This window comes from Vulpes lagopus, chromosome 11 (genome assembly GCF_018345385.1).
Source record: "Vulpes lagopus strain Blue_001 chromosome 11, ASM1834538v1, whole genome shotgun sequence".
NCBI lineage: Eukaryota > Metazoa > Chordata > Mammalia > Carnivora > Canidae > Vulpes > Vulpes lagopus.
The window spans coordinates 61,939,718-61,964,758 of NC_054834.1; the positions used below are offsets into that span (position 1 = coordinate 61,939,718).

The 25,041-nt window shown below is 37.6% G+C and overlaps 1 protein-coding gene across 2 annotated transcripts in view; it reads right to left on the reverse strand.

The window, feature by feature from the left end:
- Positions 1-29: 29 nt before the first annotated feature.
- ZFP91 (ZFP91 zinc finger protein, atypical E3 ubiquitin ligase) overlaps positions 30-25,041 on the reverse strand; it is a 53,543-nt gene continuing 28,531 nt past the window's right edge. The window contains exons 3-11 of one of the 2 annotated variants that reach the window (XM_041773722.1): positions 11,999-12,211; positions 11,721-11,757; positions 10,811-10,912; positions 10,176-10,310; positions 9,370-9,420; positions 8,894-8,972; positions 7,160-7,274; positions 4,102-4,201; positions 30-3,756 (exon numbers count right to left, since the gene is read on the reverse strand). In XM_041773722.1, coding sequence (XP_041629656.1) covers positions 3,246-3,756; positions 4,102-4,201; positions 7,160-7,274; positions 8,894-8,972; positions 9,370-9,420; positions 10,176-10,310; positions 10,811-10,912; positions 11,721-11,757; positions 11,999-12,211 — 1,343 coding nt within the window. In that variant the 3' untranslated portion in view covers positions 30-3,245. Of the gene's footprint in view, positions 3,757-4,101; positions 4,202-7,159; positions 7,275-8,893; positions 8,973-9,369; positions 9,421-10,175; positions 10,311-10,810; positions 10,916-11,720; positions 11,758-11,998; positions 12,212-25,041 lie in introns of both variants that reach the window. The other variant, XM_041773721.1, reaches the window with a different exon arrangement.

Consider the following 25,041-nt stretch of genomic DNA (forward strand, 5'->3'; position numbering starts at 1 on the left):
GCCTTACCTAGATTAAGAGAAAACAAGGATTTGAAAAGCAGAGTATCCCTTTTATTATAATTTCTTTTTACATAACCTTTTCAACCTAGATTCAGGTAACTACCTGTCTCTCCCATCAAAGGAGAAGGGTCCTGCACATTACAACAGGCAAAAAAGGCTTTCAAGAAATAAAATATTTTAAATTGATCCATTACAATTTTTTCAGTTTTCTTGAGTACATTGTAAAGTGGGAAAAAGAAGGAGGGAAAAATGGTACTTCAAACAATCAGACTAATAACCTTGGCTGGGTTTAATACACTCTTTATATATTTTTTCCAACAGGTACACAGGAGGTTCAAGTGCTCTATGCAGATGCTTTCCCATACCTGAATTCTTTAACTCCCAGTAATCCTGGCCAGTGTTTATTCAAACTCTCTGAAGCATACTAAGTCTCAATTATGCAGAATAACCCTGGGCAACCAGAGACTAGGGGGAAGCACATCTCCCAGAAATAATACTCACATGTCAATTACATTTTCAGGATTTTGAACTGCCAATTCACAAGATGGAGAATATGCAGTGGGGAGAGTTATTAAAAAGGTAACACAATTTGACTAAGGGTAGGAAATGCAGAATTTTAAGAGGGCTCCTTGGAAGGACACATGAGAAGCAGACAAGGAAAGGGGAGAGGACTTAGTACAAGACAGCTTACTTATACCACTCTTTACTGTGCTAGTATCTTTTCAAAAGGAAAAAAAAAAGATAAAAGTCCATGGAGAATATTTTAAGATTGACTGCAAACTGCTATAATAATTTATTGAAGCAAACTATAGGCAAATGGTACCTATAAAGGGGTCAAAAAAAGTAAGAACAGAAAGTTTCTAGTTATTAGAACTTGTTGCTTTTTGTGGGGAGGAGTGTGATATGGGAAGAACATATTTTCCTTCAATCTCGTTAATTTTTTTAATGCAGTTTGCTTTTGTGTAGGTGGTTAAAATATCTGATGATTCACCACTGCAAATACAACTTACAGAGACAGAGAAGATAAATGTGACAAAGAAAAAAGGTACGTGTGCGGTACAGATGAGAGCTAGTCAAACAGTACAAAATGGACTTAACGCGAGTGGAACAACTTTGTTGTAAACCCAATCAATCTGACAGTATTTTCAAATGTACTCAACATACCAAGTCAATTCCAAATCCTGACTGTGGGCAGGAAAGCATATTCTACATCCCTTCTATCCTTATTCCATTTTCTACCCCCACACTGGAGGGATGGCAAATCTGCAACACTCTGTAAAGAAACAATAGTGCATTTAAGTCTATTCACTGTAGGTGTCTGACTCCCTATTCCCTGGCATCCCAACCACTGACACTAGTGGGTGTAAAGTAAGCCTCTTTCAGAGATGACATTTTGTTACCCCTCTTTTTGGGAAAAAATAAAAGAGAAAATTGATAAACTTTGTAGTTTTAGTGTTTGTGAAAAACAAGTTGTTCCTTATTTTGCTCTCAGCAAAACTTCATTCTTTCCAACAGCCATCACAACATTTCTGACAAACAATGAATAGGGCAAGCCTTTAACTCCAGCTTGTGAGGTACACAGAAGGATAGAAATTGCCCTTCTAATTCTCTAAAAATTGCCAAAATAAGTTTTTAGTCTTCTGGGAGTTATAAACTTGTACAAAAACACCACCTGCCTCTCCCATGGCCAGTAATAAGCAATCCACCCCCAAGAAAATCCCTATCTCAATGGATGTGGTAATTCCCAGAATTTTAGGTGAAAGCCAAAGCCATTATTCCACAGATTAGTAACTTTGTCTATGGAAGCCTTTCCTCTTCTGAAGTATTATTTTTATAAAAAGGAAACAAAACAGAGCCATTTTCTTTGACTTCAAATTGTGCGAGTCATAGACTATCTCTTCACTAATGGCAGTGTCCTTCAATAACTGGGACCTGGAATGAAACAATGATAAAGCAAAGCAAAACCAAAAACAAAGCCAGAGGCCAGAATTGGGCCAACAGGAAGGTGTGTAGAAAGAAATGATGGGGACAAGAAAAAATAAATTTACAAGAGAAAATCTTTTATCTGTAATTCAGACCCTGAACAACCCTTCTCATCCCCTCAAAATTCCTAAATCTCAATGCTCTAAAAACTCAAAGAGCACTAATTACCAAAAACCTAACTTCCTTCCCTAAAAAGGCTTCCAAAAAAGCACTAGGCTACTGTAGTGATTTTGTTAGTGCTGAGGACCAGCTTTCTTTAAAGGCCACTGGAGAGCTATATTTTAGAGGCTGGCTGTGCTTCTTCAATCCTGTATCTTGCCTTCAAAAGTACCTCTTATAGAAAGGACCCCATGTCAGAATAACCTAATCTCTCCCAGCCCCCAAAAATCTAGCAACGACGACCCCCCCCCCAAAAAAAATCAGACTTTCCGTTAATAAATAAGGAATCTCAGGTTCCACAACACAAAAACACACATGTTCAAAGTGCAAATTTCTGCCATTAGTCTGGGACTTTTCTCACTGATACAGAGCCCTGTCTTATGGCCAGAGAAACCATGTAGAGGGCAGCCCCCTCCCTGTTGGGAGCCTGCTTCCATGCTAGTGAGCACCACTGAGAACCAGAGGGAGGTGTTGGAAGGGGACTGAAGTGCTGGGATCACAAAGGAGGGAGGTGGTCCCTGTGAATCCTTCCTTTCTGAAACCCAGCGGGGAATGGAGGAAATGGGGGTGAGTGAGAGAGGTGTGCTGTTTTAACAGCTCACCCTAAGGGGCCTAAAGTGCCAAGTCAAGCTGCCAGCCTCCAGAGATTAGAAGTGTATGATACTTTGGGAATAAGTGTGCTGCAGTGGGTAGAAGCCAGAACCATAGGGCAGCAGTGAAGGAGAAGGGGTTTAGAGGACAGTAATATACTATCAAGAGTTAAAAGCTGATCCAGAGCACATCAGAGTTACAGGTTTAAGAAGGGATCTGCCGGTGAGCAGGAAGTCTGCCTGACTGGAACTGAGGAGGAGGATAACCCTCACTTTAAGAGCTTCTTCTTTTTTGCCTACCTTTTTGGTAAAGGCAACATCAATTTTATAAAGGGGACAATAGAGGGAGAAGAGGGTGGGTGTAGGTGTGTGTGCTGTGATCCACAATGGAAAGAGCAGGCCCTTCAGTTATTTTACTAGATTTTAAATGCTTTAAATTTTTTTTTTTTTTGTCCTTTTTATCTTTTAAATACAAAGTCTGAGCTGTCCCAGTGCCCAAAGTCTTCCCTTCCACTAAGGTCCAGTAGAGTCTGAATCTTCAATCAGAACCTCTGTGGTAGCACCGAGTATATCCGAGTTCATGACCAGCCCTTCAGTGCCCCCACTGCTGCCACTTCCCACAAAGATCTTCCCATCAGCCATCAGGCTCACCCGTTCCGTCCCACTACAGTATGACTTTGACATCCCTTCAGCTTCTAGCAGGAGGCACTCTCCAGAGGTGGAGTTTCCCAATGGCTCAGGAAGAAGAGGAAGACCCTGCCCATCTGCAGGTTGTGTCAGGGATTCTGGGTTAGTGCCCAAGATATCTGTGCTGGTGATGAGGGCGCCTGCATTGGCAGCCAGAGCTTCGGCAATCAGCACCTCAGGGTGGCTTTTTGCTTTGTGTGCCACTACGCTGTCCTTCTTCTCAAATTTTTTGCCACAGATATTACAAGAGAACTGGTAGAAGGAATCTGCATCATGCTTCTTCATGTGCCAATTAAGGGATGCCTTCTGCCGACACGTAAATCCACAGATCTCGCATCTAGGAAGAGGGAAAAGGAAATAATAGCTGATCAAACAGAAATGAAGAGGCCTCTTCTTCAGGGTCAGGGTAGGACTTTAGAGGTCACATATATAGGCCAATAGTCAGTAACATTTCTTGGGAAAAATTACGAAAAGTTAACCAGATGGAAATTAATGTTTCTTTTGTTTAAAAAACAAAGGAAACAAGAAAAAGTTCACTAAGTAGCATCCCAAACCAATACTCACTCTAATTTGGTAAAAGTGAATAGAAGTGGCAACTGAAATTGTTTGCATAGGGGCTAACCCACAAATAGGGCAGATATGCACTTCTCACCCACATGTTCACCAATAAATAAACACTCACTGTAATGGCTTCTCGCCAGTATGAATCATCCGGTGCACTGCCAGATTGTGAGAACTCTTGAAGGCCCTAGCACAATATTCACAGATATAATCCCTTTGATCTAAGAAGAAAAATAATGTGGTTAGTGTTCCACTTAGAATCCCTATATAAGTAATTTTCCCAGTTCACAGTAAGCAAGCAGATGATCAGTCAGGTCATTTACAGTAAACGTAGTACTGCTTTCAATCTATAAAACAATGGATAAATACAATTTTAAGAAGAAATATACCACTTTCAATTTTTGTTTAAAAAGTCCATATATTCAGTAGCATAAGGACTAGTTTTAAAAAACTAAACGAGGGATCCCTGGGTGGCGCAGCCGTTTGGCACCTGCCTTTGGCTCAGGGCGCGATCCTGGAGACCCAGGATCGAATCCCGCGTCAGGCTCCCGGTGCGTGGAGCCTGCTTCTCCCTCTGCCTGTGCCTCTGCCTCTCTCTCTCTCTCTGTGTGACTATCATAAATTAAAAAAAAAAAAAAAAAAACTAAACGAAACAAAACCAGAAACAACTTAATGGATATGAGAACTAGAACCCTAATCTCAATCTCGCCAGTAATCTAATTCTTGGATAAACTGCTTAGTAATAAGTAAATAATGATATTTTCCTTGGATTTTATTCTTTAAAAGTTTTTTCAGATTGTGAAAGCTGAACGCTTACATATAAAGAATTTGGCACTCAAACCACTACCATCACCACCACATTCCCTAGAAGAAAAGTGATCCATGATTAAAGCGGTAATCATATCTTCTATTTTGGTTTTAAAATTGTTACCCAGAATAAACAATTTCTCTCAAAAGGTTCAAGTGGCTGCTATCAAATACATCAAACAGTATCTGTATTCTTTACCTTATTCTCTCCTACCCCGTATCTTCTGCAACATTCAACCTCCCCTCTGTCATTTCAAAATACCCATAATTTTCATAGGATTTTTGATGAATTTGGTAACATAGGGTAGACTCTATGGGCCAAAGGAGCATTGCACTAAATTATTTCTTTATCACTTGGTTTGGAGAGAAGCGGGTAAGGGGATGCTCTGTATCTCTTGAATAAACGACCACTATGTTTTCTAGGTCTTTCACTTAAAATTGCTACAAATAGTCACAGTGAAAACATGAGGATAAGTTAAAAGGCAAACAATATCCAATTTAATTCTATACTCTATCCCAACAGTTCTAAAGCCAAGTGTAGGAGAATAGTCAAGTTTGTCTCAAGCTTGAATACACTTAGGAATCAACTGGGGGATCTCAGTAAATGCAGTTGGTAGTTGAGCAGGTCTGAGGCAGTCTGAGATACTGCATCTCTAATAGTGGCTCAAGTGATGCCAATGCCTGTTGGGCTATCTTCTACATGCTAAATAGGCAAGGTCTAAAAATGGACTTTTAACCCAAGGACAATTCTTAGTGTCTCCCAAATCTGTCCCCTGTTCCAGCTTCATTATTGCATGGCAAATTTGGGTGGGGCATCTACTTGCTTAAATCAATCACATGTTCAAAGGGAGTCTGTTTGCACTAATTTGGAAAAGGAGAACTACAATAACATCATAAAAGTGTATTAACCAGATGTAAATATTTGGAATGGACTGAACTTCTAAAACAGTCAGTTTGTCATAGCAGGCCTATGGTATTTAGCTAATGTAGTCTAAACTAGTTGTCAGAAATTACTTTTGTAGAGAATAAAACAGAATTAACAGGGAGGAGTGGAGAAAGGCAGCACCTAGCAAGGAACAGAGTGGAGACAGTCCTCTCCATGAAGCGGTGGCACCATACAATGAGAAAACTGTAGACTCTGCAATGATTCAGGCCTGAGCTCAAATCGTGGTGCTCTGAAATGTCCACTGTGTGCCAGGCTTCACGCAGTAAACAACATTTACATGTGCTCTCTTTTCATCCTTAAACTAACTCCATGATGCCAGTGACATTAGCCGCCCCCCCCCCACCTTTTTTTTAGATGAGGGAATGTGAGAAGAAATAACTTGTCTAAGTCACACATACAATAAAAGATGGAGAGGGTACATATATCAGTATAACCCTGAGTAGGAGACAACTGAAATTCCTAGTCTTACCTCTATGACTGTTGAGAAGATAGCATGTAATAATCCAGTGTCTGGCACCTATTCAATTAGCTCTAACACCCAGGCTCATTTGTTCCCATTAGCTGAACTGCATGGAGATTGTCAGTGGATAAAATGAATGGAATTTGGAATCATTCTAGAGTATGTATAATGAAGACACATTCGGTTTCTCTTTTTGAGTCAATAGCTCCTACAGGAGATTACATACAATTCAGTAGCTAGCCTTTCTGACCACAGTAGCAGAAGTGTCAGAAGCTACTTAATAGTTACCACAGAACTATAGGCTCTCTATTCATACTCAATTCTAGTCCATAAGAGCTACTAAAAGTATCTACTGGAAATGGAATTAGAAAATCCTGATTCTGATAAATACCACCGGTGTTACCAAGGGCAAGTTACGTAATGTGTAAAGCCTCTTGTTTCTTAGCTTTAAGACAAGGGTAATACAAGCAAACTTGGTGATGCTGAATGGATGGATAATCAGTAACAGCTGATAGAGGATATGTGCTCAATAAAAAATTAATCTGTTCATAAAAGTCAAAGGATAAAAGTAAAAAGCCCTAGTTTGTTCATCCCTTATGTTTTATTATATTTTATTTTCATACCTTTCTCTCACACCTGACTATAGACTCTCAAAATTTACATTAAAAAAAAGATCATTACCAATCTACATACTTAAAAGTAGAACGCATTTAAAACTTGATAAAACATTTTATTTAAAACAGTACCTGTACGGGCAGCCTGGGTGGCTCAGCGGTTTAGTGCCACCTTCAGCCCAGGATCTGATCCTAGAGACCCGGGATCGAGTCTCCCATGTCAGGCTCCCTGCATGGAGCCTGCTTCTCCCTCTGCCTGTGTCTCTGCCTCTCTCTCTCTCTCTCTCTTTCTCTGTGTCTCTCATGAATAAATAAAAATCCTTAAAAAAAAAAAAAAAAAAAAAAGGAGTACCTGTATGATGTTTGGCATGTCGTAGAAGTTGCTTTTGGAGCCTGAAGAGTCGCCCACAGGAGGGATGAGGACATACGTATTTCTTCTTCAGCAAATGCTGATACTTAATGTGGTGCTAAAACAGTTAATAGAAAATAAAGAGCGTTAAAAATTAAGGCTTTCTGAAAGCTTGTTCCTTTGCTAAGTCAAAAGTGCTAAAGGAGGGGCACCAGGGTGGCTTAGTCGGTTAATCGTACAACTCTTGTTTTCAGCTCAGGTCATGATCTCAGGGTTTTGAGATGGAGCATGGCATCAGGCTCTTTGGCTGGGTGAAGTCTGCTTGAGATTCTCTCTCTCTCTCTCTCTCTCTCTCTCCCTCCCTCCCTCCCCCTCAAAAGTGCTAAAGGGAAATCAAATACTCTGCATATGGAGGGTGTGTGTATGCAGTACAACAGTTAAGAACATAGGCTATGCAAATACAGAGAGCTGGATTCTAATCTGAGTATATCATTCATGATAGGAAATGTGCTTAAATACTGTGAGCTATAGTTCTCATTTGTAAAATGGACATAAATGTAAGTGTCTTTCAGCATAACTGTGAGGATACAGACATCATGTGTTGTATGGTGCTTAGTGCAGCACAATGCATACAGTGAAAGAACAGAAGCAACCACTATTATCACAGAGCCAGAATCAAAGAGTTAAGGCCTTAGTCTCATGTTATCCTTGCTGCTAAACTAAAAATCAAATAGGCATTTCTTAAGCTTTTGTAATAAGCATTTCACTTTCATGTTTTCTGCCAGGCCTAAGTATAAGCTATATCTTAATTCGTTTTTAAAAAAAATCTACTAAGAACAAACCAGAACAAAAAAACCAAAAACCTGAAGTTTTTTTTATTTTAAACATTATTTAAGAAATCACAGGTCAGAATTGCTATTTTTAAAAAATATAAAATAAAGTCTATTCATCTGTGTCTTTGGTGTGCTGGTACAATCATCTCTTATATTAGAAGTATTTATAGCACGATGAGAAAGACTGGGCTATTCCAAGATTCCAAGGAAATTCTTTATTTGATCTCATGTTCTTAGACATTTTTCTTTTAACACAATGACTAAAGTAATCTTATGCCTTGTTATTATTTATTTATTTATTTTTTTAAATTTTTTATTTATTCATGATAGTCACAGAGAGAGAGAGAGAGAGAGAGAGAGAGAGAGACAGAGACAGAGAGAGAGAGACAGAGAGAGGCAGAGAGAGAAGCAGGCTCCATGCACCGGGAGCCTGACGTGGGATTCGATCCCGGGTCTCCAGGATCGCGCCCTGGGCCAAAGGCAGGCGCCAAACCACTGCGCCACCCAGGGATCCCCAGTTATTATTTATTTTTAAAAATATTTTATTTATTTATTTGACCCAGAAAGTGTGTGCGCTTGAGAAAGAGCACTAGCAGTGGGGAGGTGGGGGAGGTGTAGAGGGGTAGGGAGAAGCAGACTCCCCACTGAGCAGGGAGCCTGGTGCAGCACTCGATCCCAGCACCCTGGGATCATGTCCTGAGCTGAAGGTAGATACTTAACTGAGCCCCAACCCCGGCGCCCACTTTTATGCCTTTTTAAAAGAAAACGGGTTTTTTTTTTTTTTTTGACCCTGCATGTCAATGATAAAGCCTACACAAGTTCACAAATTTTAGCATCTCATGAAATACAAGAACCAGTAATGGAACCTAACCTGAAAGGCTGCCTTATGTAACAATTTACTGACCTGCAAATAGCGGGGGTGAGCAAGAACAGTTCCACATCCTTCCATTTCACAACGGACATATTGGATTGGAGGCTTTTTTCTATTATCAATATGTAGGAGAAAAGTTAGCGAACAGAAGAGGCATTCTGCACCGTGGCTTAACTCAATGTACAATAGGGAACAGCAATTTTATAGTATGAAGAATTAAAATCTCTTTACTAGTTTATAGCTTGCACAGAATGTTAGAAATAACCAGAAACTGACAAATGTTTGATAAGAGTTTTTTTAAAAAAAGCACAAAATAAACTAGTAACCCCTGCCCAAAAGGTAAAGAAGTGTTAAGATTTTTAGAAACTTTAAGACCCTGCGATAGAATTAAAAACACAGTAACTCTGCATCAAGGATATATTAGTAAAGTTGCATTTGAGAAATTTTTAAATAACCATTCCTGCAAGGTAATGATGAGTAATTATGTGAGTAAGATACGTATAAATTACCTCCTTTTGGGTAATCGTGGACTTTTGTCATCTTTTCGCCTTCTTCCTCTCCTATAATTAGAAAACAGAGTAATTGTCCACATATTCCAGACTGAAGCTTACAAAGCCAAGAATGGCTAAAGACCCACACTGTAGACTGAAGAGCAGATGGCAGAAACAAAGGATAATTACAATATACACAGAATACAAAGACATATCTGACAAACCAAAGATGTCATTCTGAAGTAATTTCGCTTAAATAAATCTGTATTACAAGTTAAATACATACGTGTCATAAACTATATACATTACTATGGAAGATCTGGATAAAGCTCAAGGTTACTACTTGAAGAGTCTATCACTTAAATTTAATCAATTTGAAAAGGAGAATAGTCTATTGTATAAACACCCAAAAATATAAACTATACTCTCCTTATAATAGAACCAAAAAGCCTAAACACTTAAAGCAAATCTTATTTCTGCAACAGGCAATGACTGCTGGACAAGAAGTCAAGATTCTTCAATCATTTGCCCTATTTGCCCTTCTTTTGAGGATCCACATTTGTCGTAATTTTCCTTGCTATCTCTACACCCTCTGTATCCCATTAGCTCCTGTCTTGCCCACTCATTTAAACATCTTTAAGTATTGCTTTGGATTAAATTTAAACTTTTCAAGCTTTTGAGAGCGCCTCTGCAATGAAACTGTCAGCTGCCTGAGGCAGCAATATGCACCTGTCAATACCCCTCTCCTCACTCCCACTCTTTTTTCCCACCAATGGCTTTAAAATCTGTTAAGTTTCCATTTTTAGTAGTAATTGCCTACTCACTTCCTAGGAGGTTCCTCATCCTCCCTAATTTCATTCTCTTCTTCTTTCACCTCTACCTCTACTTCCACTTTTATTTCTTTCTTCTCCTTCTCTTCTTTCACCTTCCCTGATTTTCTCCGTGGTTTTGGGGTTTCCCTGAAAACACAAACAAATTTAACATTGGTATCCAGTAAGGGATCTTTGCAAGGGGGAATTGTGACAACAGGGTAAAACCCGTGGTTATCATTGATTTATTGAAAAATTATGATCCTTAGCTCATGAAATGTAATTTACAGTCAACTGTTCCTTACATGCACATTAAAAGCCACTCAGGCTAAAAATAATCAAGAATCAAAATTCACTATAATCGTAAAGAGAAAGACAAGAGTAAAAAATTGTAAGTATTCAGGCAATTGATGGTATCTTAAGATAAACATGCAGACATTCAGTATTTTGAATATGATCAAAATAAAGTTCTATAACTAGAAGAGAGAGCTGTGTGAAAGATTTATAAGATAATGTTAAATTGGCAAAACAAGTACATAATTAATTACTCATTTAAAATTAAGTCTATTAACAACATGGTGAAATAAAAGCATGCAACAGTGCTTTCCTTATTCTTCACTGACACGTCTGAAATAAAATCTGAGACGTGCCTCTCTAAGTGGGGTTTGTAGGTCTCATCTCTTGGGTCATCTTTGAATGGTATCTCCTCTTCACTGATTAACATCTCTTCTTCCTCTTCCTCCTCCTCATCGCTACTAAAAAGGAATAGAGATTAGAAATTCTACTTCTAAGGATTATATATCTGACTAGATTTTATTTGCTCATTTATTTAAAAGTAGCCAAAGGGGAAAAAAAAAAAAAAGTAGCCAAAGATTCACAAGAAATTATCTAGAAGTTTTATCCTTATGGTCTAACTGGACTAGCAATCTTAGCTGTTTATTATCGTAATAATTATAACTAAGAATCTATAAATCCTAAAAAGGCTATTACTTCATTAAATAAAGGTAAGGTGAGGACTGCTCAATGGCACTAAGAGCTAAAAAAAAAAAAAAAAAAAAAAACAGAAAAACTTTTAAGCAGTGCCTCCGTGTTTCAGTTTGTTAAATGTCCAACGCTTGATTTCAGCTCAGGTCATGACCTCAGGGTTCTGAGACAGAGCTCCACCTTAAGATTTCAAGGTTCTCTCTCTGCCTCTCAATCCCTTCTTTTAAAAAACAACAGTCTATAATCCTATGTCTAGTAATCCAATGATCTGCTTTACCAAAAAGATCAGTAAGCCCCCCCCACCCCAAAGCAAATACCAAAAACCCTAGTCAAAACCTCCATTTCCCATTAGTTGCTAACATGGAATAAGCCAGAATATAGAAAGTACTCAAGACCTGCTTTTTGAACTAAATAACTAAAGATTACATGGTTAAAGCACTAATCAAGAACAAAGTAGCACCTAAATACCAAAACTGATTTTTTTTTTTTTTTTAACAGCTCAACACTCTTTCAAGCAGGAAACAACTTTTGTGTGTGGTCTAATATCCCCAAAGTTTTAAATATGAAGTTTCTTACCTAATGCCACCTGGAGACTGATGTTCTTCTGTCCCATCTGGCGAAAGAAAGCAAAACAAAACTTTATCTTTACAGATACAGATATTTTGTCTCTGCAGCCAAGACACTCAAACCAAATTACTGCCTGGGATAACCATACAAAAGGAGTTTATCTGCAAATTTTCTGAAAGGAACCCTGTATCACCACACCTACCCCTGAAAGGTAAGCTGTTCAACATTACATTTAAAATCAACATGCAACTGGGTTATTAAATAACCATACTTCACTTGTACTGTACCATAATCAAGCTGATCTGTATTTGGTTCTGATTTGCAGATGAGCTGCAATGAACCGGTCTTTGACCTAGAGCTGCGGGTGTTCTCTGTGTCATGATGCCGAGAAACAGACGTCCTGCTACTGCTGCGCCAGCCCCGGCTAGGCCTGGTTGCAGCAATGGAGACTTCCTGAGGGAGGGTAGAATCGTCTTCTTCCTCTTTCTCTTCCTTAGGATCTGGATGAAAACATGTATCATTGCTTATAACCATCTTGGTACATCTACTATTGTAACCAAAACATTAATAAAAAACAAAGTAAATTTTTTCAGGAGAAAAGCCCCTCAGATATTTACTGAGATAACAGAAACAAGGTGACAGAAAACTTATCCTTATTGTCCATCATTCTAAAAACTTCCATGTTGTCAAGCAGTTTTATATTGTCTTATCTACTAAATAATGGATTGCTAATAGAAGTATGCAAAATATACCAAATTCTATTCACAGGATTCTAACCTTTTTATTTGAGACAAAGGCAACTAAATTAAGTGAGTTGTCCCCAAAAGATGGCCAGAACTTCTTACAGAAACACAAAGAAGATGGGGCGCCTGGCTGGCTCAGTCATTAAGCAGCTACGTTCAGCTCAGGTCATGATCTCAGGGTCCTAGGACTGAGCCCTATGTAGGGCTTCCTGCTCAGCGGGGAGTCTGCTTGTCCCTCTGCGCCTCCCCTCGCTCATGCCAATAAATAAATAAAATCTTAAAAAAAAAAAAAAAAAGAAACACAAAGAATAAATCACAGGTCCAGATGTTTTAATAATCGAATAACGCTGAAAGAAATTGCCAAAGAGGAACTGCACACTAAAAATGCTTTCCCTTGACTCTAGTCAATAGTTCTTAGAACCACATCATGAATTTGAATTGACCTATAGGGCCAATCATGATCAAGCCCAGCTCCATGCTGCTCTGCTTCAGTTATCCTTTTTTTTTTTTTTTTTTTTTAATTTTTTATTTATTTATGATAGTCACAGAGAGAGAGAGAGGCAGAGACACAGGCAGAGGGAGAAGCAGGCTCCATGCACCGGGAGCCTGATGTGGGATTCGATCCCAGGTCTCCAGGATCGCGCCCTGGGCCAAAGGCAGGCGCTAAACCGCTGCGCCACCCAGGGATCCCTGCTTCAGTTATCCTATAAGATGCTGTGCACAAGCACAGACACAATCTGTCCATTATCCTATATGTTCTTCATGCTTTGAAGGGTGAATGAAGTGAGGTGAGGGCTATTTCCCCCTTCTGAGCAATAAATAAGAAGCTTTAGTATAAGAAACTGGGTTTCATTCCCAGCGTAATTTTTTACATATAGATATATATATAGATACATAAGTATGTTGGTACACTAAAAATGAGTCTATTTTGACTACAGACAATTCTTTCAATAATCTTAGAAAAGGCCTTTCTAAGAGTAACACAAAATTTTAGTTCTTAAAACTGATACCTATAATTATATAAACACAAAAACAACCTTCTGCATTGCAAATTCCACTAATAAGCAAAATTTAACAGTCCAACAGAAAAAGAGCTTTTTGGTAAAAACGTGTGGCTCTCACACGCAAACAGAAAAAAGGTCAATCCTCTCATGACAGGATAAACTCAAATGCAGACGATTAGTGAGACACCACTGTTCCCCTATCGTACTGACGATACGAATGTTTGACAACTGTGTATTGTCCAGGTTGGAGGAAAGATATATATATAGATACATAAGTATGTTGGTACACTAAAAATGAGTCTATTTTGACTACAGACAATTCTTTCAATAATCTTAGAAAAGGCCTTTCTAAGAGTAACACAAAATTTTAGTTCTTAAAACTGATACCTATAATTATATAAACACAAAAACAACCTTCTGCATTGCAAATTCCACTAATAAGCAAAATTTAACAGTCCAACAGAAAAAGAGCTTTTTGGTAAAAACGTGTGGCTCTCACACGCAAACAGAAAAAAGGTCAATCCTCTCATGACAGGATAAACTCAAATGCAGACGATTAGTGAGACACCACTGTTCCCCTATCGTACTGACGATACGAATGTTTGACAACTGTGTATTGTCCAGGTTGGAGGAAAGAGTAATACAGATGATAGCATGTGCACTGGTAAAACCTCTTTGAAGGGCACTCTGACAGTATCTATCAAAATTATAAATGTGTATCCTTTCACATTAATTTCAACTAGTAAGAAGTTACCCTACAGAATTACAATCACACTTAGGTATAGAGGTAGTCATTATAGCACTGTTTTTAGTATGAAAGAGCAGAAAACTAAACATCAGGAAGGGCCTGGTTACATGAATTGATACATCTAGTCAGTAGGCAACTGCATGGAAATAATTCTATGACACTTTATCATGCAAAAAAACCCATATCCATATAAAATCCAAATATTATAAAGGTGTTTTATATATAGATATAGAAATAAATGTTATATATATATGTAAGTTATATATATTATACATGACAATTATACTTCTGAAAGGATATAGAAGAAATTGATAAGATAAATTTTGGTCACTTCCAGAGGTCCAAAAATATGCCCAGTGATTTCCTCAGTACCTACCCTAGGAAAATAAACTGGCACATGGAGGTTCACTGTAGCATGTTCTTAACAGTTAAAGAATGGAAACAACCTATTCCCCCCCTCAATAAGAAAATGTTCAAGTAAACTATGGTGTATTACTGAGATGGAATATTATATAGAGGCATCTGTAAAAAAAATAACATGGAATTACTGGCAAAAATATTGTTAAACAGAAATTAAGCAAAAAATAAGACCCAAACCTACATAAAACATTGTTTTTTTTTTAAGATCTGAAAAATACAATTTCCTCCACTGTGGAACAAGGCAGTAAATGGGGGGGGGGGCTATTTTAGCTTTAACCGTATTCTGAAAGTTTTATGAGAATATTTGAAGGTAATATAATTAGTTTGAAATGCGGAGAATAGCAGTGGGAACTCCTAAAAACCTGACAATTATTAAATCAGATATGCATTTCCTTTCAGTTTTCTTTCCCACTCAGTGCCTGTCTCACTCTTCTCATATCTGAGCTACTTTATGTATCAAAATAATGCAATAATAAAAAAAAAAAAGGTTAGAATTGACAATATCTTCAACTATCTATAATCCAACAAGTTTACCCAGAAAATAACTGAAAGGTCAAAGAAACCTGTTCAAGATCATAAAGCTAGCTAAACAGACCCAGATATAAAAATCATATCTTGAGACTAGTAATCAAGAACTTCTCCATCTAGGTCATGGCTGCTTTTAAGATAATCTCTTCAAAGGGAGCAATTCGACATCCTCTATAAAGAAGAATAAATAACGTAGAGAGAGTCTTCCTTGTTAACCCAAGTATACTAATTTGGACTTTAAACCCACTCCATAACTTCCTATTAAAGGTTTTTTCTTCATGATGAAAGGATTATTCAGCCACACCTTTTCATGCTGTTAATCAAATGATGGCAATTTGATAAGAATTGCTTATTCTTATAAATAAAGCATAATAACCTATTTTATCCACCCCATCCCCACAAAAACTCATTAAAAAAAATAAAGCATTATCAGAGTGATGTCAGCAAAATGTCCAACAGAAACACACAAGCAATCACATTCACATGCACCCACACACGTGTGCCAAAATCAACTTTGTAAAAAAAAAAAAAAAAGGAAGATACTCATAGGTTTACAGCAACCAAGAGAACACTTAAGAAGGGCAGAGAATGGAGCAGATAGAATATTTGAAAAAATAAAGGCCAAAAGTTTCTCAAAATTAGTTAAGACATGTATCTACACAAAAAGTTCCATAAGCTCCACAAACTCCAATAAGACAAATTCTGGGAAACTGAATAAAGGAAAGATATTTACAATGGAGTTGGCTGGCTAGAAAGGGGAACTCTCAGGCCATACCACTTGCTACAATCCTTTGCAGACTCAAGACAAAGAAGCCCCATCTACTGACCCAGCGGGAAGAAGGAAGATTTTTCTTCTGGCCCGGCAACAGCCCAGCCAATGAGTCATCGTCACAGCTTGGCCAATGAAAATCTATTATATTTCGAACTCCTAGTTTACTCCAATGAACCAATGGACTTTGGGTTCATAACAGCAACCCCTATCTCATACCCCCCAAAAGTTCCTTTCCTTTGTTTGTGGGACTCGCCTGTAGCTTTTGTTATTGCTTGCCTGTCCAGAATTGTAATTCCTCTGCTATTCCTGAATAAATCCATTTTGCTTGTAAAATAACTGGCTGCTTTACTTTTAAGGTCAATGACTCAAGAGACCCACATCAAGACACATTACCATCAAACTGTCAAAAGCCAAAGACAGAATCTTGAAAACAGCATAAGAGAAGTGACTCATCGGGTATAAGAAATGCTTAGGGGAACCCTGGGTGGCGCAGCGGTTTGGCGCCTGCCTTTGGCCCAGGGCGCGATCCTGGAGACCCAGGATCGAATCCCACATCGGGCTTCCGGTGCATGGAGCCTGCTTCTCCCTCTGCCTGTGTCTCTGCCTCTCTCTCTCTGTGACTATCATAAATAAATAAAAATTAAAAAAAAAAAAAAGAAATGCTTAGTATCATTAATAATCTATTTCTCATCCGAAACTAGGGAGACCAGAAGGTAGAGAGATGCCATATATAAAGTGGCAATGTCAAGCAAGAACTCTCTATCTGGTAAAATGCCCTTTCAAAAGGGAGACATTCTCAGGTAAACAAGAGCAGAATTTGTTGCTAGTAGACCTATCCTATAAGAAACACTAGAGGGAGTCCTCCAGGCTGAAAGGACACTAGGAATTAACTCAAAGCCATTATGAGGAAATAAAAACACCTTAATTACATAAATAAATATAAAATAGTCTCACTGTGTTTTTGGTCTGTAACTCATTTTCCCAACATGACTTAAAAGTATATAAAACAGTAATTAAACACCTATGTTAATGAGCACATGATATAGAACGATTCCAAGTACTGGCATCTTTCTTGCTTAACAATTCATTCCTTAATTTATCTCTTTCCTCTCACTTTTAGTATGGAGTGGTAAGAAGAAACCAGACTGCACTTTCCACACTTTGCTTGGAAATCTTTACAGCTAAATATACAAGTTCCTCACTTAGAAATTCTACTTTCCACTCAAGAAAACATAACTCAAGCTAAGTTATCTGCCACTTTATAACTAGGGTTACCTTTTTTCCACTTTCCATCAACATCTTCATCATTTCCTAAGGCCTTTCCAGATTACCTTTAATGTCTGTATTTCTGCCAGCCTTCTTTAAGGCAATCCAGGCTGCTTTCTGATTAACTGCCTCAGAATTCCCCTACCTACTAGCCATTAACCAAAACCATTTCCATATATTCAGGTATATTTTGTTGCAGCAAAACACGACTTCCAGTATCAAACTCTGTATTTGTTTACTAGGGTTCCATAAGAAATGACCACAAAGACCTATTTATGTGCAAAGATCCTATTTCCAAATACATTACATTAACAGATACTCAACATCTTTTTTGGGGGGGAAACAATTCAACCCACAGCAAGAGGCTCTACTAATAAAAGACAAACTAGACTTCAAGTCAAAAACTGTTATGAGAGACCAAAAAAGGACACTGTATATTGATAAAAGGGTCAATCAAGAGGATACAAGGATTATAAACACATACACACCTAATATATGAAGCAAAAAAATGACAATTAAAGGGAGAAATAGCCAGTACTAAAACAAGAGACTTTAGTACCTTACTTTCAGTAATGGATACAGTAGTCAGAAGTCTAATTAGGAAATAGAAGACTTGAGTAACTCTATGGAAAAAAAATCAGACCTAACAGATATATAAAAAAATACTTCACATAAAACCAGAATACTAGAATACACAGTCTTCTCAAGTGCACACAGGAGATTCTCCAGGGAAGACCATATGTTAAGCCTCAAAACAAGTCTTAAGAAATTTAAAAAGACTGAGATCATATAAAAAATGTTCTCTAATCACCACAGAATGAAACTAGAAATCAGGATCAGAAAGAAAACCAGAAGATTCACAAGTATGTGGAAATTAAAACAACACACTCTTCAATAAAGATGTTAAATAAATCACAAGGGAAATTAGAAAACACTTAAAGGTGAGTGAAAAGGAAAACACAAGACAGCATAACTTAAGGGCTGTAACAAAAGCAGTCCTTGGAGGGAAATTTATAGATATAAATGCCTAAAAAAAAAAAAAAACAACAACAACAAAAAAACAAAAACCCGCATGTCTAATCAATAATCTACACCTTAGGGATCCCTGGGTGGCGCAGCGGTTTGGCGCCTGCCTTTGGCCCGGGGCGCGATCCTGGAGACCCGGGATCGAATCCCACGTCGGGCTCCCGGTGCATGGAGCCTGCTTCTCCCTCTGCCTATGTCTCTGCTTCTCTCTCTCTCACTGTGTGCCTATCATAAATAAATAAAATTTTAAAAAAAAAAATCTACACCTTAAAGGGAAAGGGGAAAAAAGGAAGCCAAAGCTAGAAGAAGGAAATAAAGATTAGAGCAGAGATAAATAAGATAATAGAAAACAGAGAAAAAAATTTTTTTGAAAAGATTAATGGAATTGACAAATCTTTAGCTAAACTAAAAGAAAAAAACTTAAGTTACTAAAATTGGAAATTAAAGTGAAGGAAAAAAAAGGATGAGAACACAATTAACAACTGTATGCAAACAAACTGGACAGCCTACATGAATTAAACACCTAGACACACACTAAAACTCAAGAGGAAACAGAAACCTGAACACACAGTGAAGACAATCAGTCATCAAAACCTCCCAATGAACAATATCAACAAGAGCTAAACTATGAAAGAGCCCAAATGTCCATCAACTGATGAATGGATAAAAGATGTGGTGTGTATATACATACATATACATATTAACCATAAAAAGAAATTCTGCCATTTGCAATGACATGGATGGAGCAAGAAAGTATTATGCTATGCAAAGTCAGTCAGAGAAAGACAAATACCATATGATTTCACTCACATGTGGAATTTAAGAAACATTAACAGATGTACACATGGAAAGGGGTAAAAAAAAAAAAGTATAAGAGACTCTTAACTACAGAGGAAAAAAACTGAGGGTTGATGGAAGGAGGTGGGTGGGGATGTGCTAAATGGGTGATGAGTTCCAAGGAGGGAACTTGATGTAATGAGCACTGGCTGTTGGTGTTGTTAAGTGATGAAATTGCTGAACTCTACACCTGAAACCAATATTATACTATATGTTAACTAGAATTTAAATAAAAATTTGAAACAAAAAAATAAATAAAATGATCACTTCCAAAACCAATACACACCTCCCACTGGGGGGGGGGGGGGAGCCCAGGAGCAGATGGTTTCACTGGTGAATTCTACTAATCATTTAAAGAATACGAACGCTTCTCAAACTCTTCCAAAAAAATTGAAGGGAACACCTCGATTCATTCTTTAAGGCCATCCTTACTCTGATACCAAAGACAAAGACACCACAAGAAGACTATAGACCAATTTCCCTTGCAAACCAAAGTCAGCAGGCACATTAAAACTATGCAGCATTTTAACACTAAGATCAAATGTGATGTATCCTAAGATTATGAGGGTGGTTCAATATACAAAAATCAACTGGTAAAATATACATTACTAGAATGAAGGGGGAAAAGAACAATCATCTCAAATGATGTAGAAGCAGCTGACAAAATTTAGCAAACTTTCGTGGTAAGAACACACAGCAAACTGGGACCAGAATGAAACTTCCTCAACCTGAGAGAGGGCATTTATCAAAACCCCAGAGCTAATACAATACACTCAATGGCAAAAGACTGAAAATGAAAACTCTCTTCCTAAGATCAAGAACAAGACAAGGATGCTCTCTTTCTTCATTTCTTTTCAAAGTTGTACTGGAAGTTCTAGCCAGAGCAATTAGCCCAGGGGAGGGAGGAGAAGCCACCCAAATTGGAAAGAATGAAGTAAAACTATCTCTATTTGCAGATGAAATGATCTTATTTCTGAAGAAAATTCTAAAGATTCTGCAAAACTACTACCAAAGGTAACAAATTTAGCAAAGCTGAAGGATACAAGACCAACACACAAAAACATTTTGTTTTAAATACACCAGCAATGAGTAACCCAAAAAGGGAAATAAGAAAACAATTCCATTTACAATTCAATTAAAAACAATAAAATACTTGAATACAGGTAAGATGTCAATAGTCCCCAAATTGATCTACAGATTAAACACAGTCCCTATCAAAATCCCAGCTTCTGTTTTTTTGCAGAAATTAACAACCTGATCCTAAAATTCATGTGAAAATGTAAGGGACCTAGATTATCCAAAACAATCCTGAAAAAGACTCACTTTGTTCTCTCCAGTCTCACAACTTACAACTCACAATAAAGCTGCAGTAATCAATCAGTATCAGTATCACCGTGTGGTACTGGCAAAAGGACAGACAGAATGACCAACAGAAGTGAACTGAGAGTCTCCATATAAACCCATACATCTATAGTCAACTGATTTTAAACAAGTTTGCTGAGACTATTAATGGGGAAAGGATCCACACAAAGAATGAAGTTGAAACCCTTACTTTAGGCCATATATAAAAATTAACTCAAAATGGATCAAAGACCTAAATAAAAGGGCTAACACCAAAAAACTCTTAGAAGAAAACCTACAGGGATCCCTGGGTGGCGCAGCGGTTTGGCGCCTTCCTTTGGCCCAGGGCGCGATCCTGGAGACCAGGGATCGAATCCCACGTCGGGCTCCCGGTGTATGGAGCCTGCTTCTCCCTCTGCCTGTGTCTCTGCCTCTCTCTCTCTGTGACTATCATAAATAAATAAAAATTAAAAAAAAAAAAAGAAATGCTTAGTATCATTAATAATCTATTTCTCATCCGAAACTAGGGAGACCAGAAGGTAGAGAGATGCCATATATAAAGTGGCAATGTCAAGCAAGAACTCTCTATCTGGTAAAATGCCCTTTCAAAAGGGAGACATTCTCAGGTAAACAAGAGCAGAATTTGTTGCTAGTAGACCTATCCTATAAGAAACACTAGAGGGAGTCCTCCAGGCTGAAAGGACACTAGGAATTAACTCAAAGCCATTATGAGGAAATAAAAAACACCTTAATTACATAAATAAATATAAAATAGTCTCACTGTGTTTTTGGTCTGTAACTCATTTTCCCAACATGACTTAAAAGTATATAAAACAGTAATTAAACACCTATGTTAATGAGCACATGATATAGAACGATTCCAAGTACTGGCATCTTTCTTGCTTAACAATTCATTCCTTAATTTATCTCTTTCCTCTCACTTTTAGTATGGAGTGGTAAGAAGAAACCAGACTGCACTTTCCACACTTTGCTTGGAAATCTTTACAGCTAAATATACAAGTTCCTCACTTAGAAATTCTACTTTCCACTCAAGAAAACATAACTCAAGCTAAGTTATCTGCCACTTTATAACTAGGGTTACCTTTTTTCCACTTTCCATCAACATCTTCATCATTTCCTAAGGCCTTTCCAGATTACCTTTAATGTCTGTATTTCTGCCAGCCTTCTTTAAGGCAATCCAGGCTGCTTTCTGATTAACTGCCTCAGAATTCCCCTACCTACTAGCCATTAACCAAAACCATTTCCATATATTCAGGTATATTTTGTTGCAGCAAAACACGACTTCCAGTATCAAACTCTGTATTTGTTTACTAGGGTTCCATAAGAAATGACCACAAAGACCTATTTATGTGCAAAGATCCTATTTCCAAATACATTACATTAACAGATACTCAACATCTTTTTTGGGGGGGAAACAATTCAACCCACAGCAAGAGGCTCTACTAATAAAAGACAAACTAGACTTCAAGTCAAAAACTGTTATGAGAGACCAAAAAAGGACACTGTATATTGATAAAAGGGTCAATCAAGAGGATACAAGGATTATAAACACATACACACCTAATATATGAAGCAAAAAAATGACAATTAAAGGGAGAAATAGCCAGTACTAAAACAAGAGACTTTAGTACCTTACTTTCAGTAATGGATACAGTAGTCAGAAGTCTAATTAGGAAATAGAAGACTTGAGTAACTCTATGGAAAAAAAATCAGACCTAACAGATATATAAAAAAATACTTCACATAAAACCAGAATACTAGAATACACAGTCTTCTCAAGTGCACACAGGAGATTCTCCAGGGAAGACCATATGTTAAGCCTCAAAACAAGTCTTAAGAAATTTAAAAAGACTGAGATCATATAAAAAATGTTCTCTAATCACCACAGAATGAAACTAGAAATCAGGATCAGAAAGAAAACCAGAAGATTCACAAGTATGTGGAAATTAAAACAACACACTCTTCAATAAAGATGTTAAATAAATCACAAGGGAAATTAGAAAACACTTAAAGGTGAGTGAAAAGGAAAACACAAGACAGCATAACTTAAGGGCTGTAACAAAAGCAGTCCTTGGAGGGAAATTTATAGATATAAATGCCTAAAAAAAAAAAACAACAACAACAAAAAAACAAAAACCCCGCATGTCTAATCAATAATCTACACCTTAGGGATCCCTGGGTGGCGCAGCGGTTTGGCGCCTGCCTTTGGCCCGGGGCGCGATCCTGGAGACCCGGGATCGAATCCCACGTCGGGCTCCCGGTGCATGGAGCCTGCTTCTCCCTCTGCCTATGTCTCTGCTTCTCTCTCTCTCACTGTGTGCCTATCATAAATAAATAAAATTAAAAAAAAAAAATCTACACCTTAAAGGGAAAGGGGAAAAAAGGAAGCCAAAGCTAGAAGAAGGAAATAAAGATTAGAGCAGAGATAAATAAGATAATAGAAAACAGAGAAAAAAATTTTTTTGAAAAGATTAATGGAATTGACAAATCTTTAGCTAAACTAAAAGAAAAAAACTTAAGTTACTAAAATTGGAAATTAAAGTGAAGGAAAAAAAAGGATGAGAACACAATTAACAACTGTATGCAAACAAACTGGACAGCCTACATGAATTAAACACCTAGACACACACTAAAACTCAAGAGGAAACAGAAACCTGAACACACAGTGAAGACAATCAGTCATCAAAACCTCCCAATGAACAATATCAACAAGAGCTAAACTATGAAAGAGCCCAAATGTCCATCAACTGATGAATGGATAAAAGATGTGGTGTGTATATACATACATATACATATTAACCATAAAAAGAAATTCTGCCATTTGCAATGACATGGATGGAGCAAGAAAGTATTATGCTATGCAAAGTCAGTCAGAGAAAGACAAATACCATATGATTTCACTCACATGTGGAATTTAAGAAACATTAACAGATGTACACATGGAAAGGGGTAAAAAAAAAAAAGTATAAGAGACTCTTAACTACAGAGGAAAAAAACTGAGGGTTGATGGAAGGAGGTGGGTGGGGATGTGCTAAATGGGTGATGAGTTCCAAGGAGGGAACTTGATGTAATGAGCACTGGCTGTTGGTGTTGTTAAGTGATGAAATTGCTGAACTCTACACCTGAAACCAATATTATACTATATGTTAACTAGAATTTAAATAAAAATTTGAAACAAAAAAATAAATAAAATGATCACTTCCAAAACCAATACACACCTCCCACTGGGGGGGGGGGGGGAGCCCAGGAGCAGATGGTTTCACTGGTGAATTCTACTAATCATTTAAAGAATACGAACGCTTCTCAAACTCTTCCAAAAAAATTGAAGGGAACACCTCGATTCATTCTTTAAGGCCATCCTTACTCTGATACCAAAGACAAAGACACCACAAGAAGACTATAGACCAATTTCCCTTGCAAACCAAAGTCAGCAGGCACATTAAAACTATGCAGCATTTTAACACTAAGATCAAATGTGATGTATCCTAAGATTATGAGGGTGGTTCAATATACAAAAATCAACTGGTAAAATATACATTACTAGAATGAAGGGGGAAAAGAACAATCATCTCAAATGATGTAGAAGCAGCTGACAAAATTTAGCAAACTTTCGTGGTAAGAACACACAGCAAACTGGGACCAGAATGAAACTTCCTCAACCTGAGAGAGGGCATTTATCAAAACCCCAGAGCTAATACAATACACTCAATGGCAAAAGACTGAAAATGAAAACTCTCTTCCTAAGATCAAGAACAAGACAAGGATGCTCTCTTTCTTCATTTCTTTTCAAAGTTGTACTGGAAGTTCTAGCCAGAGCAATTAGCCCAGGGGAGGGAGGAGAAGCCACCCAAATTGGAAAGAATGAAGTAAAACTATCTCTATTTGCAGATGAAATGATCTTATTTCTGAAGAAAATTCTAAAGATTCTGCAAAACTACTACCAAAGGTAACAAATTTAGCAAAGCTGAAGGATACAAGACCAACACACAAAAACATTTTGTTTTAAATACACCAGCAATGAGTAACCCAAAAAGGGAAATAAGAAAACAATTCCATTTACAATTCAATTAAAAACAATAAAATACTTGAATACAGGTAAGATGTCAATAGTCCCCAAATTGATCTACAGATTAAACACAGTCCCTATCAAAATCCCAGCTTCTGTTTTTTTGCAGAAATTAACAACCTGATCCTAAAATTCATGTGAAAATGTAAGGGACCTAGATTATCCAAAACAATCCTGAAAAAGACTCACTTTGTTCTCTCCAGTCTCACAACTTACAACTCACAATAAAGCTGCAGTAATCAATCAGTATCAGTATCACCGTGTGGTACTGGCAAAAGGACAGACAGAATGACCAACAGAAGTGAACTGAGAGTCTCCATATAAACCCATACATCTATAGTCAACTGATTTTAAACAAGTTTGCTGAGACTATTAATGGGGAAAGGATCCACACAAAGAATGAAGTTGAAACCCTTACTTTAGGCCATATATAAAAATTAACTCAAAATGGATCAAAGACCTAAATAAAAGGGCTAACACCAAAAAACTCTTAGAAGAAAACCTACAGGGATCCCTGGGTGGCGCAGCGGTTTGGCGCCTGCCTTTGGCCCAGGGCGC